This window comes from Haliotis asinina, chromosome 12, assembly GCF_037392515.1.
Source record: "Haliotis asinina isolate JCU_RB_2024 chromosome 12, JCU_Hal_asi_v2, whole genome shotgun sequence".
Lineage (NCBI taxonomy): Eukaryota > Metazoa > Mollusca > Gastropoda > Lepetellida > Haliotidae > Haliotis > Haliotis asinina.
Window position 1 is genome coordinate 16,167,963 of NC_090291.1, and position 17,279 is coordinate 16,185,241.

The 17,279-nt window shown below is 45.1% G+C and overlaps 1 protein-coding gene across 1 annotated transcript in view; it reads right to left on the reverse strand.

Annotated features, from left to right (window-relative positions):
• Positions 1–983: 983 nt before the first annotated feature.
• LOC137257913 (serine-rich adhesin for platelets-like) overlaps positions 984–17,279 on the reverse strand; it is a 33,259-nt gene continuing 16,963 nt past the window's right edge. Inside the window, exons 10-11 of the mRNA XM_067795416.1 lie at positions 3,261–3,370; positions 984–1,955 (exon numbers count right to left, since the gene is read on the reverse strand). Of these exons, the coding sequence (XP_067651517.1) occupies positions 1,827–1,955; positions 3,261–3,370 (239 nt within the window). The 3' untranslated portion in view covers positions 984–1,826. The remainder of the gene's footprint in view (positions 1,956–3,260; positions 3,371–17,279) is intronic.

Here is a 17,279-nt window from a genome sequence, read left to right on the forward strand (position 1 = left end):
TTCAGCATGACTAGCAAACTGGGCTACTCACCATCCTCTTTCGGTTTGACACAGATGAGGAATAAACCATTAATGCTCCTCCTGCTTAGCAGATGTTCTTAGACCATGGAGGCTGTCAGAATTACATTTAAGAAAGTCTGAGCAATTCAGCAGACTGACTGATCTATGATCACTTTTGGGAATTTGTTGAAGTTTCACAATTGATGATTGGTTCATTATGTGTGAGCAATTATCAAAAAATTGGTAAACATAATTTTGTAGTTTTTCCTCTTTAGAATGAGTGGGTGGAGTTTTACACCGCACTCAGCAGTATTCCAAGCTATATGGCAGCTGTCTGTAAATAATCAAGTCTGGACCAGACAATCTAGACAGCTTGAGCATTGATCTGCACAATTGGGAACAGATGACATTTGTCAACAAAGTCAGTGATAGTCGCTTCTTACGACAAGCACAGTCGTCTTTTCTCGCAAGCATGGGTTGCTGAAAGCCTGTTCTATAATTGATACTTCTTGGGTCTCTGCTTCAGGCTACGATTGCAGATAAATATAAAGAAAAAGACCATTTGATTCTCTAATGTTTCTTGTTATATTTAGAAACTGCACTAATTGCATTTGCTAATTCATGTCCAATATAAAATGACGCAACTTGCCATTTGAAAGTGATGACTGATACATCCTGAACATTATCTTCCCAGAGACTTTAAGAAATATTCAGTCATGACTTTTCAGGAAGTCAAGAGAGTTTTCTATGAATTAAACACATTCTCAAGGCCTCACAACATTCTAGATGAGTTCCATCTTCAAGTATTTCAAACTCGATTACTGTGTTTCCCAAATTGTTTGTGTTCGATTTTGAGAAAATGTGATGAATTACTTCATCGTTTGGCCACTGCAATCAATCTTCAAACATTTCAGTTAATAGGAACACCACTAATGAACCAAATGGAAAAACATGCGCATTACTGGAAACACACAAAAGACAAACAGAAATGCATTTGTTTATTCATATATGATCCAATGAATGAACATTCGCCTGAACAACTGGAAAAATAAATTGCTAGCTGGATAAGAGAGGAGAGGTAGGTCCTTGCCACAAACTTTCAGAGATGTCACAGTTTAAGCCAAGAAGCTAAACATGAATATGAACAATGAAAATTGGAATAATAATAGTTTAGGCAACAACAAGTAATAGCACCGCATTTTACACACATTATATATTTGGGATTAGTTCCCAATACAGTACAGATTCTTGTACTTCTGTTGGGTTGAGTCCTGTTTGGGATTCAAAACCCTCAGAGTCCGGCACCTAATCACCAGCTGGAGCTGTGCAAACTGAACCCAATAGGCCTACTATAAGTGTACTTGCAGGAAATGTTAACGGAACTTCTGAAAGTAAATATTTGCAATATTTATGAAAAATATTTTTTACATATATTTTGAATATTTCACAGTATGTGAATTGTGTTTGAATGAAACTTACACAAAGAAAACATGTCACAATGACGATGATATATACTGAGTCTGCCTTCTGATATGTTTTTATTATGCATATTTTCATCAAAATGCACAACCTGTCAGCCCCAAGGCAGCGTGTTTCATAAAGTTTAACACCTTCCACCATTGTAAACATTCACTGATTCTGGACTAGAAATGTTCAGGTGTGATGGACTCCTGTAGATGTTGCATATCTTGTGGAACATATCCAGGAGACCCAGATGTCCAGGAAAAGGTGATCTTCAAAGGTAATACGAGATGGGTTTCCCGTAGATATTGCAGATCTTGTGAAGCATCTGTGGGGAGACCCGGAGGTCCAGCAAAAGGTGATCTTCAATGGTAATACGAGATGGGTTTCCTGTAGATATTGCAGATCTTGTGCAGCATATCCGGGGAGACCCTGAGGTCCAGCAATGGCTGATGTTCTGGATGAGGATGCATGTCCAGGAAGTCTAAGAGGACCTGTGGCAACAAACTGTCAATCATTTCCTGATGCTGTGTTACCACTGTATCACATAATGAAACCCAAATTCACACCGGCAGGACAGATGTAAAAATACAGTGAGGCTGCGATATGATTCGCATGCAAATAATATGCATGCAATATGATTCATGTCCCAACACACTACTTTGACATAGTTCCCATTTTTAGCATATGAATCACCACCCTGAATCATTTGTTTTCAAATTTTTGACAGCAAAGACAAGATATTGAAGGGAAGAAGAAAGCACTGTGCTGATTCTGCCATTTAATTATACCCAACCAGGAATTAGAAGGGAATCTGTATAAAGTGGTTCTTGAGCATCCACGATATATCCTGGGTATATGTTCCGATGAATCTCCACTACACCCAGGATGCATCTATGGCTCAGTCCCTATGAATTTAACACCTCCCTTGGTTAGCCTTTTAGCCAATCATGTGTTCTACACTGGGAAGTTGAGCATAGCAATCATAACTCACTTTTGCTTTTTAAATCATATAACCAATTAAATCTGGCAACACTAAAGATGCAGAGGTTCACTTAAAGAGGTAGAAGTTCTTGCGTATATTTTTTTAAAGTTTCAGACCTGCCCATTCGTCTGTAGGAGTTCCCCCAAATCTGAGTCGCACTGTGAACATACCTTCGCAGATGTGACCACTATCTCTATTGAAACTGGCAACCTGTAACGGTGGCTTAGCTGATTGGCTACTGTGAGAATGTGGAGCCAGTAAAAAGAGGTAATAATATTCTCGAGCTGAGCCGTAGATTCATCCAGAGTATAGTGGAGACTTATCGGAACGTATACCCTGGAGATATCAAGGATGGTTCTTGAGCAGCTTCTGTTATTATACACAAGAGATTACTATCATGGGGGAAACAACTATTACAACTGCGACAGACTACTGCAACATACTATTGTGATAGCAATTGTCTATAGCAACCGCCTATCGCAATACTACTGCAGTAGTGTTGTTTTTTTTGCTTGAATTGTCTCATCTGAAGTATATATGCTCTATATATGTGAAATTTTTTTGCAACTCTAAGTCCCAACTCATCTCAGAATGCAGGCAGGAAGTTTAACAACCATATCTTTGGGTACTTCATATTTCAGAATGTCTGTCACCTACTGTTGCCACTAGTCAAGTCTGAGTTTCTAAAGATTCTGGTCAAGCATCACCATCTTATACAACAATCTATTCTTCATTCATGTTCAAACCACTGATTTGGGCATAGACTATTATTTGTTCAAGTATCTGAGAAATACGAGGTTGACAGTAACAGCACCTGTGTTGTCAGAACATCCCTGCTTTCACCGATGCCAGACTCCCGCCTGATGTTGGACACCCTCCTGCATGCTGTCCTTCCTGCTTCCCAGGTGCTGCCAACTGATGGACCTACAACGACAGGTGCTGTCATGACATTGGACTCCTGGAACTGGCTTCATGCAATGTGGGGTATTGAATCAGGACTGTTAGCATGATGAGTGTGCACTATAAGCACTAAGCTATCCAATCACATGAATGATAAAACACCACATTAAGCATTAATCCTACATTGTAAACCAAAAGTTACAGTAGTATAGGGAATAGGGGTTCTGGACCACTTTCAAGAAATGTCTCTACAAAGCCGTATTTAGTAAATAAGGCTTTGGTTGGGACCTTAGATCTTGCTACTATTACCCCTACTACAAAAAGGTTGGGTGTCTATGAAACAGTTTACCGTGTATTGGTTGGAGGTAACACTGTGCCGTACGGTACGATCAATAATTCTTCTCTTACAAACCCCCTACCCGGCCCATCCCTCAAGTAGTATAAGTTAGGTTCGTCGGCTTTCATATCCACTTTATCTATGTTGTAAGTTTTGACTGACCATATAGGATCGGTGGCTCGCTTACGGCTATCGCCCTCGTGTTCCCCCGGCTGGTATAGATACCTCACTTTGGCGGCCTATGTCATGTTTATATCGATGAAACAGTTTAACGTGAACCGCCTACGATCTCTTTGGTGTTCATAATAAAGGCTTGCTGGGCTTTTTGTATCCCCTGTTCTATGTACTTTTTTTTCTCGTCCTTGCTGATAGCAGACTTACGAGACTTGGATCGAATATCTTGTTTCATTCCGTTATATTTTTTGAGTTCAGAGAGGATTGAACGAAACTCCTCTTCTGAGATCTTACTATCAGAGAGTGCTGTGGAAATACGCTCACTCACTGTGTTCAGCTTTGCTTCGGCCAGAACCCTGATCTCGTCGTGTTTCAATGCCTTACGATTAAGTCTGCGTGATACTAACTTAAGCGCCAATCCTGCCAACCCTGCCACCCCTGCCGTTATTTCAATACCTAGCACTATAGGTGCAGCCACGATGGTAGCCAACAACCCAACACCTGCCGCCCCTAGTCCCATGCTGGTTGCCATAAGGGTAGTGTCAGCCCCGTCCACGATATTGAAAGCTCTATTATACTTTTTACATAGTGCTTTCCGCGTGTCACGGTCTTGTTCTAGTTGACGTTTCACATCACATAACTGCCTCAAGCGGAACCCATCTACGGTTTCCAGCGTCTTCGCTACTTCCTCTACGACTGGGTACAGACCCATCTATAATATATATTTTGAAAAATATTTTAATTGGGTTTCAGTTAATATTTCACGAATGAATTTGAAGCCTACAAGGGATAGATCATAATTAATGATAATAGGTGTGAAGCCAATAGACTTTTCTGTTGTAATAAAAACCCCAGGGAGGCTTATTAAGCGGTTTATAGGACACCCCGGGTTATTCCGTTGTATAACAATACGGCAATATTGACCTACGTGTTCGTTATACCAGTGTATTGTCAACCCGGGTAAAATTTGGCGTCCTTTCGAGGAGTTTTCCTGGTTAAAATACGTAAAGACGACTTCTATGATGATTGTGTAGAGGTAGTTTATTTGATCAAGATGCTCCTTGGGTAAAAAAAACTTACTGCTAAATGTTAATTTACTTTCTGTGTCAGAACTTAACCCACTTTTTTCTCCAATACGAGAATCTATCGAGACTGTTGCTTTATTTTCCGTAATGAAATCCCCGGGCCAGATACCGTTATTCCTAATCTTAGAGATGTACCCCCACTTTTCTTCTTTTAATGTGATATAAGGTGAGGTGATTGTTAAGTTGAGCAGCCATTTAGGCTCTTTTAAATCTGATAACGACACCCGTCTGTACACGTTGTCTTTGAAGTGCAGGATGTATAATTCATCTTCCTCACCAGGCTGATCGAAGCCCTCCGTGTCTCCTAGGTCGTTAAGCGTAGTGTTGGGACGATGACTGGTCATTATTATACTATTACAATATAATTTCCAACTGGTTTTTTGATAATAATTCAGGGGTTAACTTCATACCCATGAAGTGTATGTTGTCAGGCAGGAAGATCTTGGTTAGTGATATCTTGTTTTCCACGATCACGTTGACCCCCTCCATACTGGTGTCGGCTCCAACACCCACCCGCACGTAAACGTTGCAAACTTGATACTGGTGTCGTTTCACCCACCCGAGTTTGATTCCCTTCACGATCTCGACATCATTCCCCGATGGTTCCCCTAGGTAGACTTTGATGATCAGTGTTGAGTTTGCCGGTAGACTCTCTAGTATCTTGACCACGCCTTCGAATTCAGACACCAACTGCAATGTCACGTTTTGTATGGCCGGTTTACTCGATAGCATGTGGGCTGCCATAGTGTTGACTGGGCTGACGACTACGCTACGTCTGAGTTGGGACATAAGCCACGAGCAGGGTTCCATTGTTCACGACTTTGTTTAGGTGGTTGTCTTTGTTATCCGTAAACACGTAAGGGGAGACGAGTCTAATATTGAGAAACCAGTCGTCGTTATCGGGTAACAACACCCACTTGTTATCTTCGGTGAAGACGAGCATATATGGTTTGTTTTGGACGACGGTAGTGCTCTCAACATCGTCTAAGTCGAACAGTTTACCCCCGAACGATGGGTATATTATCCAATTATTATCACCGGTGTTGACAAGGGCGTACTTAGTGTTGACTGTTGCTCTTGTGGTATCTATCATATCACTTAGGGTTCCACCGGAGGGGATTTCAACGCGTTTGTAAATGTTGTTTTTCAGTTGCAAGGCGTACGATTTACCATCTACTCCGGGAGCGTCGAAACCGCGCGTGTCTCCGAGGTCGGAGATCCCGATATTAACGCATTTTTTCACTCCGGGCCCTTGTGCGCTGGTCATTTTACATGAAGCGTTAAGCTGAGGTATCCTATATTTACAGGATTATGATTTATATCTAACACCGATATTGTCAGCTCAGGTATGTTGCCCTGGGTTAATCTCTTAAAATGCCGTGGTGAAAACGACTCGGTTCTACCGTCGTTGAATTTCTCAGTTTTCACCGGCACTGCTCTCAGTATAGTGGAAGGGTGACCTCCTTGAATGTTGTACGTTGTGCTCACCTGATCGAGATGAATGTACAGCTCTCGGTACGGTACTAGGTCGGGTAACTTCGTGCCTGTGACGGTTGTTGTTGGTTTTATCTCGTCAGGAGACATACCGAGTATCCTCGCTAATGGTCGGCCGAGCCTCAAGGAGGTTCTTCCGTTGTTGATTAACACCACTGTGCCGTTTGAGTCGTTCATCTTGAGTTCGGCTCCCAGGGGTTTGAAGACCTCGTCGTTGAGAGAGCACACGCTGTAGTAGCCGTCAGTTATCTGGCTGCGAGTTCCACTGACGAACAGCTTATTGTTGCTGATATTAATGTTAGTCCATTGCGGTAGGTAGGTGATATCGCAGAGTGCGACTTCGAGTTGACCTGACGTGTTATCGATCGCGTGCGTCAGCTGAACGGCCTCACCGCTCGTTATCCCTGGAAGTGTTATGTACATATTATAATATATAATTTATATATTATAATATGGATTTAGCACACTTGAAAATCGTGGTGAATGCAGATGGTACGGGGTTTAAAACAACCTTTATTAATATCTTTGAAAAATATGTCGTGTCCGTTAATAACGCGCAGGCGGTGGTAAACTGGAATCAAAACCCAATGCAGTTTTGGCAGAACCAACTCAACTTTGCTGTGTGGTGTGCGACGACAGGGTCGGGTGTGACACCAGACTACGGTATAGACGAACTGAGTAAGGCGGTTATTTTGTTTCATATTTATTATCAAACGAGACGAATATTGAAGGAAATAAGTGCTCCTCTTCCCCAAGATAAAGCGTGGAGTATGACGAATAACCCCTATGATAGACGCGCTTATGAACGTATTTGTGGGGAGTTTGAGATTCCAACGAATAAAGACTTTCGCCTTCCTGGTGTGAACCATGGTCTCGGTATAGTTCTCGTGTACTTCTACAGGTCAGGAACATATTATGCCGGTTCTAAAGATGGTTCATACAACCCAAACCGGCATACATTTACAGGCCCCACAACGAATGAAAAGATCCATGTCAGCTGTATAAAGCAAACCAATCCTGATGCAGCCACAGCCTGGACTAAAATGATCTCAAAAACATCGAAAGAATTCACTCGTGCTGGTACAATACGCTTGAACGACTCGATTCGAACGTACGTGTGGGCGCTGTTGGGTGCGCAGTCGATGACGCGTTCCAACATCCTCGGTAAGGGAACTGCTTACGACGCTCAGAAACAGTTCGTTTCCAACGTTGAGGATGCTATAAATTCTCCAGTTGATCTCCCGAGGGCCATCGACCGTTACCAAAACGTGTTAGAATACGCCAGATCGAAAGTCAATTACGTGTTCGGCGTGGGGTTGTACATGGCTCCGAGTGATATGCAACTGAGAATAAAAAAAGTGGTGGGTTATAACAACAAAATAGTCATAGCCACGGCGGACCAAAAGTTGGGTATCAACCCCGATATTAACATCCCCTATATCCCACACATCCCACCACGTGAAACGGGTATAGTTGCGCCGCCCCCGGAGTCTAAAGTTCATGTGCCCCCCACACACTCTCATATTCATGTGGGGGTACCCCCTTATCAGCAGCATATTGATAATAAAACGGCCCTGGTGGTTGGTGGGGTAACTTTGGGACTTATTTGGTTAAAGATTTCTTAGCCGCTACGTACACCAGACCCGCCACGGCGACGATGGCTGCCCACAGGTTTTGACTGAGCCACATGGCAGTTTTAGACAGAGCGCTCAACAACCACGAGACGATGCTACCCAGGATGCCGGGAAGGGCTTCGGCGGCTTTACCAGCCAGTTTAGCTAGGCCTTCCCCGAGTTTTTTTATCCAGTCTTTAACACCACCGCCACTTGGAGTTCCCCCGCCGGCAGGTGTGGGGGTTCCCCCTGTCAGTGACACCACCAGGGTTGATATAATGAAACCCAATGCAGTCAGAATGCTGGCGATGGTGATCCCTTGCTCCCGGAACAATATCCGAATCCTGTTGGCTAAAGTTGTATCCTCGTTCAGTATTCTATCGATTGTTTCCCGAATACGACTGATCTGGGATCGAAGCTGTTCACGATTCGAGGAAGCGGATTCCAATCGTGTACGTCTCTCGTCTTCTAAATCGCGTAGTCGTTCATTGATACGGCGCTTCATATCATCGTTTTCAGTTTCGTTGAGTTTGGTTTTTTCCCTAGCGATGTGCTCGTCGATTTCGTTCAGTTTCCCCATGTTGTTCACGAGTTCTCCACGCACGCGTTTCACGGCTTCGTCTAAGCCGCGCAGTTCCCTTACCGGAAAGTCAAACCCCGGTAACGGTTTGTCCCAGTAGGTGCTCAACAGTTTTTCTATGCTGTCCGAGGCTTCTGTAGCACGCTGTGGTGTCATTTCATCTCTAGTGGTGAGGTGGGATCTGGTAGCTTGCAGATCTTCTTTAACGGCCTTAGGTATTGCACCACCGTAATCATTCATGTTTAGATTTGTACGGATAAATTCGACACCATGGCGGCTGGCTAGAGTTGACAAGGCCAGTGGTTTTTTATTGCTCTTGTTAAAGAGGTCAACCCCTGGGTCAGACTTAAGGCGTAGAACACCCTTTGTATCAATAAAAAAATTCTTATGGTATCGACCCTGTGGTTCAACGTAGTTTTTATCTCTTCTTAAACTTTCGTAATAATCATTTACCGTTGTTTCCAAGAGTTCTTGGTTCAATGGTGAACTAGTAAATGAGGTCTCCTGCTCATCATCGAATGCCTGGGCACTAGCGCCCGGCATCTCCGTCATATCTATGTCTTCATCCATTAGTATTAAAAATATATTTCTTTTATATAACAATGTACGGTAGAAAATTAGATCCTTTCAGAAGATTGAGAGAGCCATTAGGGGCCAGAGCCGTGCGACAGTCGGTGACCATCACCAACAATCCCAGCAAGATAGACCAGAATCAAACTCTGCTGGTTAGATTTCCAAACCTTGGTGAGAATGACCTCATTGTACCAGGCACTGTTCGACTGGCGTTCAATATCACGTTGACCTCCGACAACGACAAACGCGAGCTAGTGCGGAACGTGGGTCGAGCTATCATCAAGAAAACGACCGTCAAGATCAGCGGTAACGAGGTGCTGAGCATCGACGACAGCGACGTGTTTCACTGCTACAAGGATCTCTGGAAAAGCGAGGGAGAACGAGTCAATGATGTGTACCAGGGTATCAGCAAATCAACCCGGGCGCGCATAGGGTATGTCTTCACGCAAGACCAGCAAGACAAGCTATCGGACGGTGAAAAGGCCATCGCTCGAGCATACGGAAATCGATTCTGCGCGCCGCTCGACTTCGAGTTGCTCACGGGACACGCGCCGTTTTACCAGGCCGCGCTGGGTGATAGGCTCGAATACGAGCTCACGTTTAACGACTATAGCAAAGTAGTGCGTACGCCGAACGGTGATGAGGCCAGTTATGCCATAGACAACATCTCTCTGGAGTTTGACATGGTCACTAGCCCGGATCTGGCCAGGCAGGTTCGAAGCCAGTACTCTGGGAAGATGGCTATCCTGTACGATCGCGTACTGAGGCATAGATCAGTCGTGCGAGATAAGAGCGACACTGTGTGGAATATCAGCCTGAACGTGCCGGCGCGATCGATGAAAGGTATCCTGGTCGTCCCAGTGGAGTATTACGATCCATTCCGGAGGGACAGCGAGAAGTTTTTCAACCCCGAGATTGAAAAGGTGGAAGTGACCATCGAGGGCGTGCCCAACCAGCTGTTCAGTCATGGCATGAGACCACACCAGCAGTGGGATGAGATAAAAAAGCTACCAGTGGGGGATTATATAGCAAAGGACCTGGACCTCGGCTCCGTGCAGATCGGTGAATACCTGACCACCAAGTACGCCCTATGGTTGGACATGCGATCCACGGATGATGATAAACTGCACGGTAGCGGGCGCCGTATAGATAACGGCAGCGAAGGGATAACCATCCAGATTACTAAGAAGGCTCAAACCGCTGGTAAGTTGAAATTATATCTGTACGTTATTATGGACGCGCAACTTAATATAGACAATGGGAGATTCGTGCAAGCCATCTACTAGTGGGGGAGACCCCCACACCCCCCGGGTGTACCCACAACTACCCACTGACCCACACTGCGCCATAGTGTGCGGGCAGACTGGCTGTGGGAAGACCGTTTTCGTGTTGGATATGTTGGAGGGTTACTACAAGGATGTGTTCGATAACATCGTTATCATGTGCCCTACTCTGAGCATGAACAAATCGTACGCGCGACCTTGGGTGATGACGGACCCGGACGTACACAAAATCAACCCTGGAACACGCCTGCAGGACTGGTTGAAAGCTCTTCACGAGAAATTTAAAGGGGAACCGACGCTGTTCATACTGGACGACTGCAGCGCTAATCGCGAGATAACAAAAAAGAGAGACATGCTATCGTACCTGGCCTTCTCCAGCCGGCATGCAAATCACAGCGTCTGGGTGCTAACGCAGAAGTTCAACTCGGTGTTGAAAGACCTCAGGGAGCAGACGCGATGGGTGGCCTTATTTCACTGCAAGGACAGGGATTCGTTCAAGGAGTGTTTGAGAGAGAACGATGTGATGAGCAAATTAGAACGGGAACGGGTGAAGAAACAGCTCGCTGAAACTAAACACGCTAAGCTCGTGCTCAAGACCGACCAACCAGTAGCATATAGAGTATGCTAAGCAAAGCTAAGCTAAAGCTAAGCTAAAGCTAAGCAAAAGCTAAGCAAAAGCTAAGCAAAGCTAAGCATATAGCTATGATATTTGAAGTATTTGTCGTGTGCAACTTAACCTTCATTTCTCTGTGTTTTGTCTGTATCGGGTATTATATAGTTAAAACTAAATCTTACTTGTTATATTATAAGATGGAGTGTGAGGAATTGCTCGAACAGTTGGGGGTATCCCCCACGCCGCCGGCAGGCCCCACTGATGATAAGCGAGAGAAACTGGTGGCGTTGGCTGTTGGCGGCAAAGCCAAACATTACTTTGGAGACTACACTCCGGATAAAATTCATAAAATGTCAGCCGAAGAAATCGATAAGCTGTACGCTAGATACGAGTCCCGGCTCGGAGCAGAAATGACAAAGACAATAGGATCGGCTATGACCCAGATATACACCGGTATTGTATCACACTTCCTTCCCATTCCACCAGAGCGCCGACTTTACCTGTGGGAGGACCTAGATAAAGACCCTTTTATCGAACACGCCGTGAGCTCTATCAGCTGCGGGCTGTACCACAAATATGGCATGTTGTTGGCCCCAGTGACGGCGGCGATTATCACGGCAAAACATTGTCAATTTGAGAGAAAAAATAATAATAATAGCATAGATGGATGCTGCACAGGAGGTACCCCCAACAGTGGAGGAGACCCCTTCAGTGAGGGAAGTGACCCCCACAGTAACCAGGCAGAAGAATCCTAAGAGAGTAGCTGCCGGTAAAAAACGGTGGTGTAACCAACATAAAGTGACCAACCCAACCCGACTGTTGTTGGCTGTAGGTGTAACTGCTGCCGTGGTTATAACATGGTTATACGTGGGGGTACCCTCCCACAGTGAGGGAAACTCCCCCACGCCGCCGGCAGGCCCCACTGTCGACCCGCATATCATGTTATAATTTTAATATTTTATATCATATACATAATGTCTGAGGGGAAAACGTTCGTCAACGACGCATACCACGCCACAGTGGTAGCCAGTCTAGCAGTAGGGTACGCTCGGTTGACTAAAATGGTGCTTAAACAACCAACTATCAAGCTAGATTTCAACCTGCAGGATATGGGTATGCTCATAATGAACCTTGGTATGGCGATGGCCACAAAAGACATCCTAGTAAAACAAGGAATAATACCTGATAATATAATGAAATAAATATAGGGATGGCCACGATAGCTATGATGGTCGGTGGGGCGTTAGTGAATGCCCTGGCATTTTCCGGGAGTAATTTCCTCTTCTCGAAACTACGAGATGATCACGCGGCTGAAATACAGGAAGAAAGGAAGCGACACGATCTCGCTACTGAGAAATTACAAAGAGCACAGGACGAGTACGTTAAAAAACGCCTCCAGAGGATCGATTTTATTAACGAACAACTCAAGCGTGAAAACCATGCCATTAAAACATTCAACGATGTCGATGAAGCAATGAAAGAATACTATCTACTAACTGGTAAACAATTGGAACCGCTCAATAAACCCACACTCGCTCAGTACTACACACCATCCAAGGGACAAATGAATCGTGAACTGGGCTTCATAGTGTTGGGTATAGCAGCTACTGCGTTGGTTGCGAAGCAATTAAATTAAAATACCTATATAAGTAAACATGAGACCCACTCCATACCGATGCGAATACATACTTATGGGGAAGACCGAGGCCTGTGGTAGGAAATGCAGGAATCAGGGGTTCTGTTGTTTCCATATGGGAAGTCCTAACTACACGTGTTCTGTGTGTGGTATCGGGGTTAAAGGACATTACTGTCTATGTAAAGCTCACGGAGCGAACGTAGTCAGACATCAACTCATCTACGAGAATAAAAAAGGCTATATAAAAGAACGTAGGCGACTGCTCAAGATAGACGCCAGTGCGTGAAAAGGTTACCTCCCTTTACTGTGAAGCAATTAGACATTGGTTCTCTTAGGTGTAAACACGATGTCTACTGTACGCGAGCTGAAGAGGGTCGCAAAACAGAGAGGTGTGATCGGGTATTCTCGAATGCGGAAGTCAGCATTGTTGAGATTACTAGGTTTAGAAGCCCCTCCTACAGTAAAACAATTAAAAGCTCAAGCAAAACAGCTTGGATACACGGGTTATTCAAACCTGGGGAGAGCCGGGTTAACCGCATTGTTATCACATGCCCCCGTAGCACGTTCCACTGTAAAACAACTGAAAGCCGAGGCACACGATTTGGGTTTAGGCGGGTATTCCCGTATGAGAAAACCACAGCTTGTAGAATTATTACGACAGAATAGAGCTATTGACCTACAGTTCGTGCGCACTGAGCGCACTGTGGGCAACTATTTGAGAGGTTGGCGCATGCACGTTGATAGAAACATAGACATTGCAGATATCAAGCCTCTGATAGCTGATAAGGTCAACCAGGAACTAAATAACCTAGGAAGTATCAAGTTTCAGATCACAGTGAAAATGTCGCTCGATAAGCAGGTTGGGGGCCCCACAGGGGCCACTGAGTATGTTCAGCCTTACTTCCGAGGTCAACAAGAGGTCGCCACACATACAGAGACCATTGATACATCAATCGATACCAGTTTTCAGCAGATACGAGAATACCTAGAACGCTACACACACTTGGGGTCCGGGTGGGTTGTAGATAAAATCGATAATGTCTATCTAGACATAGCCAACTACGTGCCGTTCAGAGGCGGGTCATACCTAGCCTTGCCTCCCTACTATAGGAACAAACATGCTATAGTAAACGTTAAGAATAGAGGAAACGATTGCCTGAGGTTAGCTATCAGGTCAGCCTTATTTCCAGCTGGCACTCATTCAGATAGGCTTTCTAGCTATCCCCAAGATGATGGGCTCAACTGGGATGGTATAGATGAACCCAACCCCATATCCCAGATCACTAAAATAGAAAAACAGAATAATCTGGCTATAAATGTCTTTGGGCACGAAGGTAACACAACAATAGTACACAGGGTCAGCCCGGTGAAGGATCGCCAAGTTATCAATATATTCATGATCCAGCGAGGTGACAAGTATCACTACACATGGATAAAACACTTTAGCAGGCTGTTGTATGACCAATCAGCATACAAAGGAAAGACCCACTTCTGTGAACGATGTCTACATGGCTTCACCCGAGCTGATTTATTAGAATCCCACCGGGATGATTGTCAAGGTGTGGGACAGACGGCCATACGAGTCGACATGCCTAAGGAAGGTGACAATATCCTAAAATTCAATAACCACAAGAACCAAATGTCTGTGCCTTATATTATATATGTCGACTTCGAAGCCTTAGTTGTGGGGGATACCCCCAGTGGTGCCGCCGGCGAGGCTCCCTTCACCCACAAAACACAAGAGCATAAAGCCTGTTCGTTTGGATACATTGTCGTCCGTTGTGACGGGGAAACGAAAGCTCCGGTAGTGTATAGGGGGCCTGACGCGGCTGAAAGGTTTCTAAAGTGTTTGCAGGAGGAAGAAAAAATTATTAGGAATGCATTGTATAAAATCGCTCCCATGCGTCTGACCCGAGTCGACAGGCTAGCCCACGCTAGTAGCACTAACTGTCACGTGTGTGAATCACCACTTAACGGTGATTCGGTGAGAGATCACTGTCACATAACTGGTAAGTATAGAGGCGCCGCTCACAACGCGTGCAACCTCAAGCTTAAAATCAACCCTAAGACAATAAACATCCCCGTTGTCTTTCACAACTTGAGAGGGTACGACTCACACTTGATCATGCAGGCCATCGCGAAAATCGATGGTAATATAACGTGCATCCCCAACAACATGGAGAGATACATCTCCTTCAGCTTAAACGGACTTAGGTTCATTGACTCGTTTCAGTTCCTCCTGTCGTCACTCGACAGTCTGGTCAAGGCCAACAATACCTTCCCTATCACCGATCGATACACAGACGCCGAGACTAGACCCCTGCTTATGAGGAAGGGTGTGTACCCCTATGAGTACATGGATAGTTGGGCTAAGTTCACCGAGACCAGACTACCCCCTATTGACTGCTTTTATAGCAAGCTGAATGAGGCGTCCGTCTCACGAGATGATTACTCGCACGCGACTAACGTATGGAATAAACTGGGTTGTAAGAACCTGGGTGATTATCACGACCTGTACTTGAGGACAGATGTACTGCTGTTAGCCGACGTGTTTGAAACGTTTAGGCGGACATGTTTCAAGCAGTATAAACTCGACCCCGCATGGTATTACACCAGCCCAGGTCTGTCGTGGGACGCCTTTCTTAAAAAGACCGGAGTTAATTTGGAATTGCTCACAGATTACGACATGCACCTATTCATTGAGAAAGGTTTGCGAGGTGGGATTTCCATGGCATCCAAACGATACGCGAAAGCAAATAATCAATACGTGAAAGGTTACGATCCTAACAAACCAACCAATCACATTCTCTACCTCGACGCAAACAACCTGTACGGCTGGGCCATGAGTCAGTATCTACCTACAGGGGGATTCGAATGGGTACCCCACGTTGATGTTATGGGGGTTGCACCAGATTCGAACAAAGGTTATATCCTCGAGGTTGACTTAGAGTATCCCAAGGAATTACACACATCGCACAACAGCTACCCCCTGGCCCCCGAACGTATGAGGGTTAACCCAGACTGGATGTCTGAGTACCAACATAACTTGTCAGGTGGGCGTGTGACAGACGTTGAAAAACTCGTGCCTAACTTAATGAATAAGACCAAGTACATCGTTCACTATCGCAACCTACAGCTGTACCTGTCGTTGGGTATGAGGCTGACCAAAATACACAGGGTGCTCATGTTCGACCAGAGTCCATGGATGGAGCCCTACATCAGAATGAACACAGACCTACGAAAAAAAGCCACCAGTGATTTTGAGAAAAATCTCTACAAGCTCATGAACAACTCGGTGTTTGGTAAGACTATGGAGAACCTGAGGAAACGCGTGACCGTGAAGCTGGTTCGGTCGAGTGAGGAAGACAAGCTCAGGAGATTGATAGCCAGTCCTGCATTCAACCGTAGTAAGATATTCACAGACAACCTGGTTGCCCTACACATGAAGAAAAGCCACATAAAATTCAACCGGCCTGTTTACGTGGGGATGAGCATCCTCGATTTATCCAAACACCTGATGTACGACTTTTACTACAACGAGCTCAAGAAACAGTACGGCGACAGGTGTGAAGTGCTGTACACTGACACGGATTCCCTGCTGATGGAGATTCGAACCGAGGACGTGTACGAGGACATGAAAAAACACCTCGATTTATACGACACCAGCGACTACCCTAAGACCCATGCCATACATAGTACGGTAAATAAAAAGGTCCTAGGTAAGATGAAGGACGAGTGTGCTGGCACGCCCATAGCCGAGTATATAGGTTTGAGACCTAAGATGTACTCCATACTGAAAGCCGACAATAGTGAGATCCGGAAGGCTAAGGGGGTTAAGAAGTATGTGGTGAAACAACACATCAAACACGCCAGATTCAAGGAAGCCCTGTTCAAGACCCGTACCTTTAGACATAAAATGAACACACTTAGAAGTGATGGACATAAGATATACGGACTGACTATAAACAAGACGTCCCTGTCGCCTATGGACACGAAACGTTGGATAGCTATTGATGGGATAAACACATACGCGTATGGACATGAAAAAATTTGAGGCTATTTACTACAGCCCGCGTGGGTACTGGAAAGGAGCTAGCGCAGTAGATAAGCTAGCTAAAATAGCGCGAGTACCCCCGGAGGAAGCCAAAGCGTGGCTTGAAAAACAAGCCCTGTGGCAGATCTATTTGCCGGCACCACGCTACGTGCCTAGAAGGAGGTTCGGTATTAACATACCTAATAGCGTTCACCAGGCAGACCTACTGTTCCTACCCCACGACAAGAGGTACAAGTATGCCTTAACCGTAGTGGACGTAGCCAGTCGTTACAAGGAAGCCGATCCCTTGACCATGAAAGATTCGGCCCAGGTAGCCAGAGGATTCGAACGTATATACAAACGCAGTCCGCTGACGTGGCCAACAGAGCTGCAAGTTGACCCCGGACGGGAGTTCATGGGTGCCGTGTCACAACTGCTAGCCAAACACGATACAAAGGTCAGGCGTGGCACGGCCGGAGCCCATCGCAGCCAAGCCATAGTTGAGAGATTTA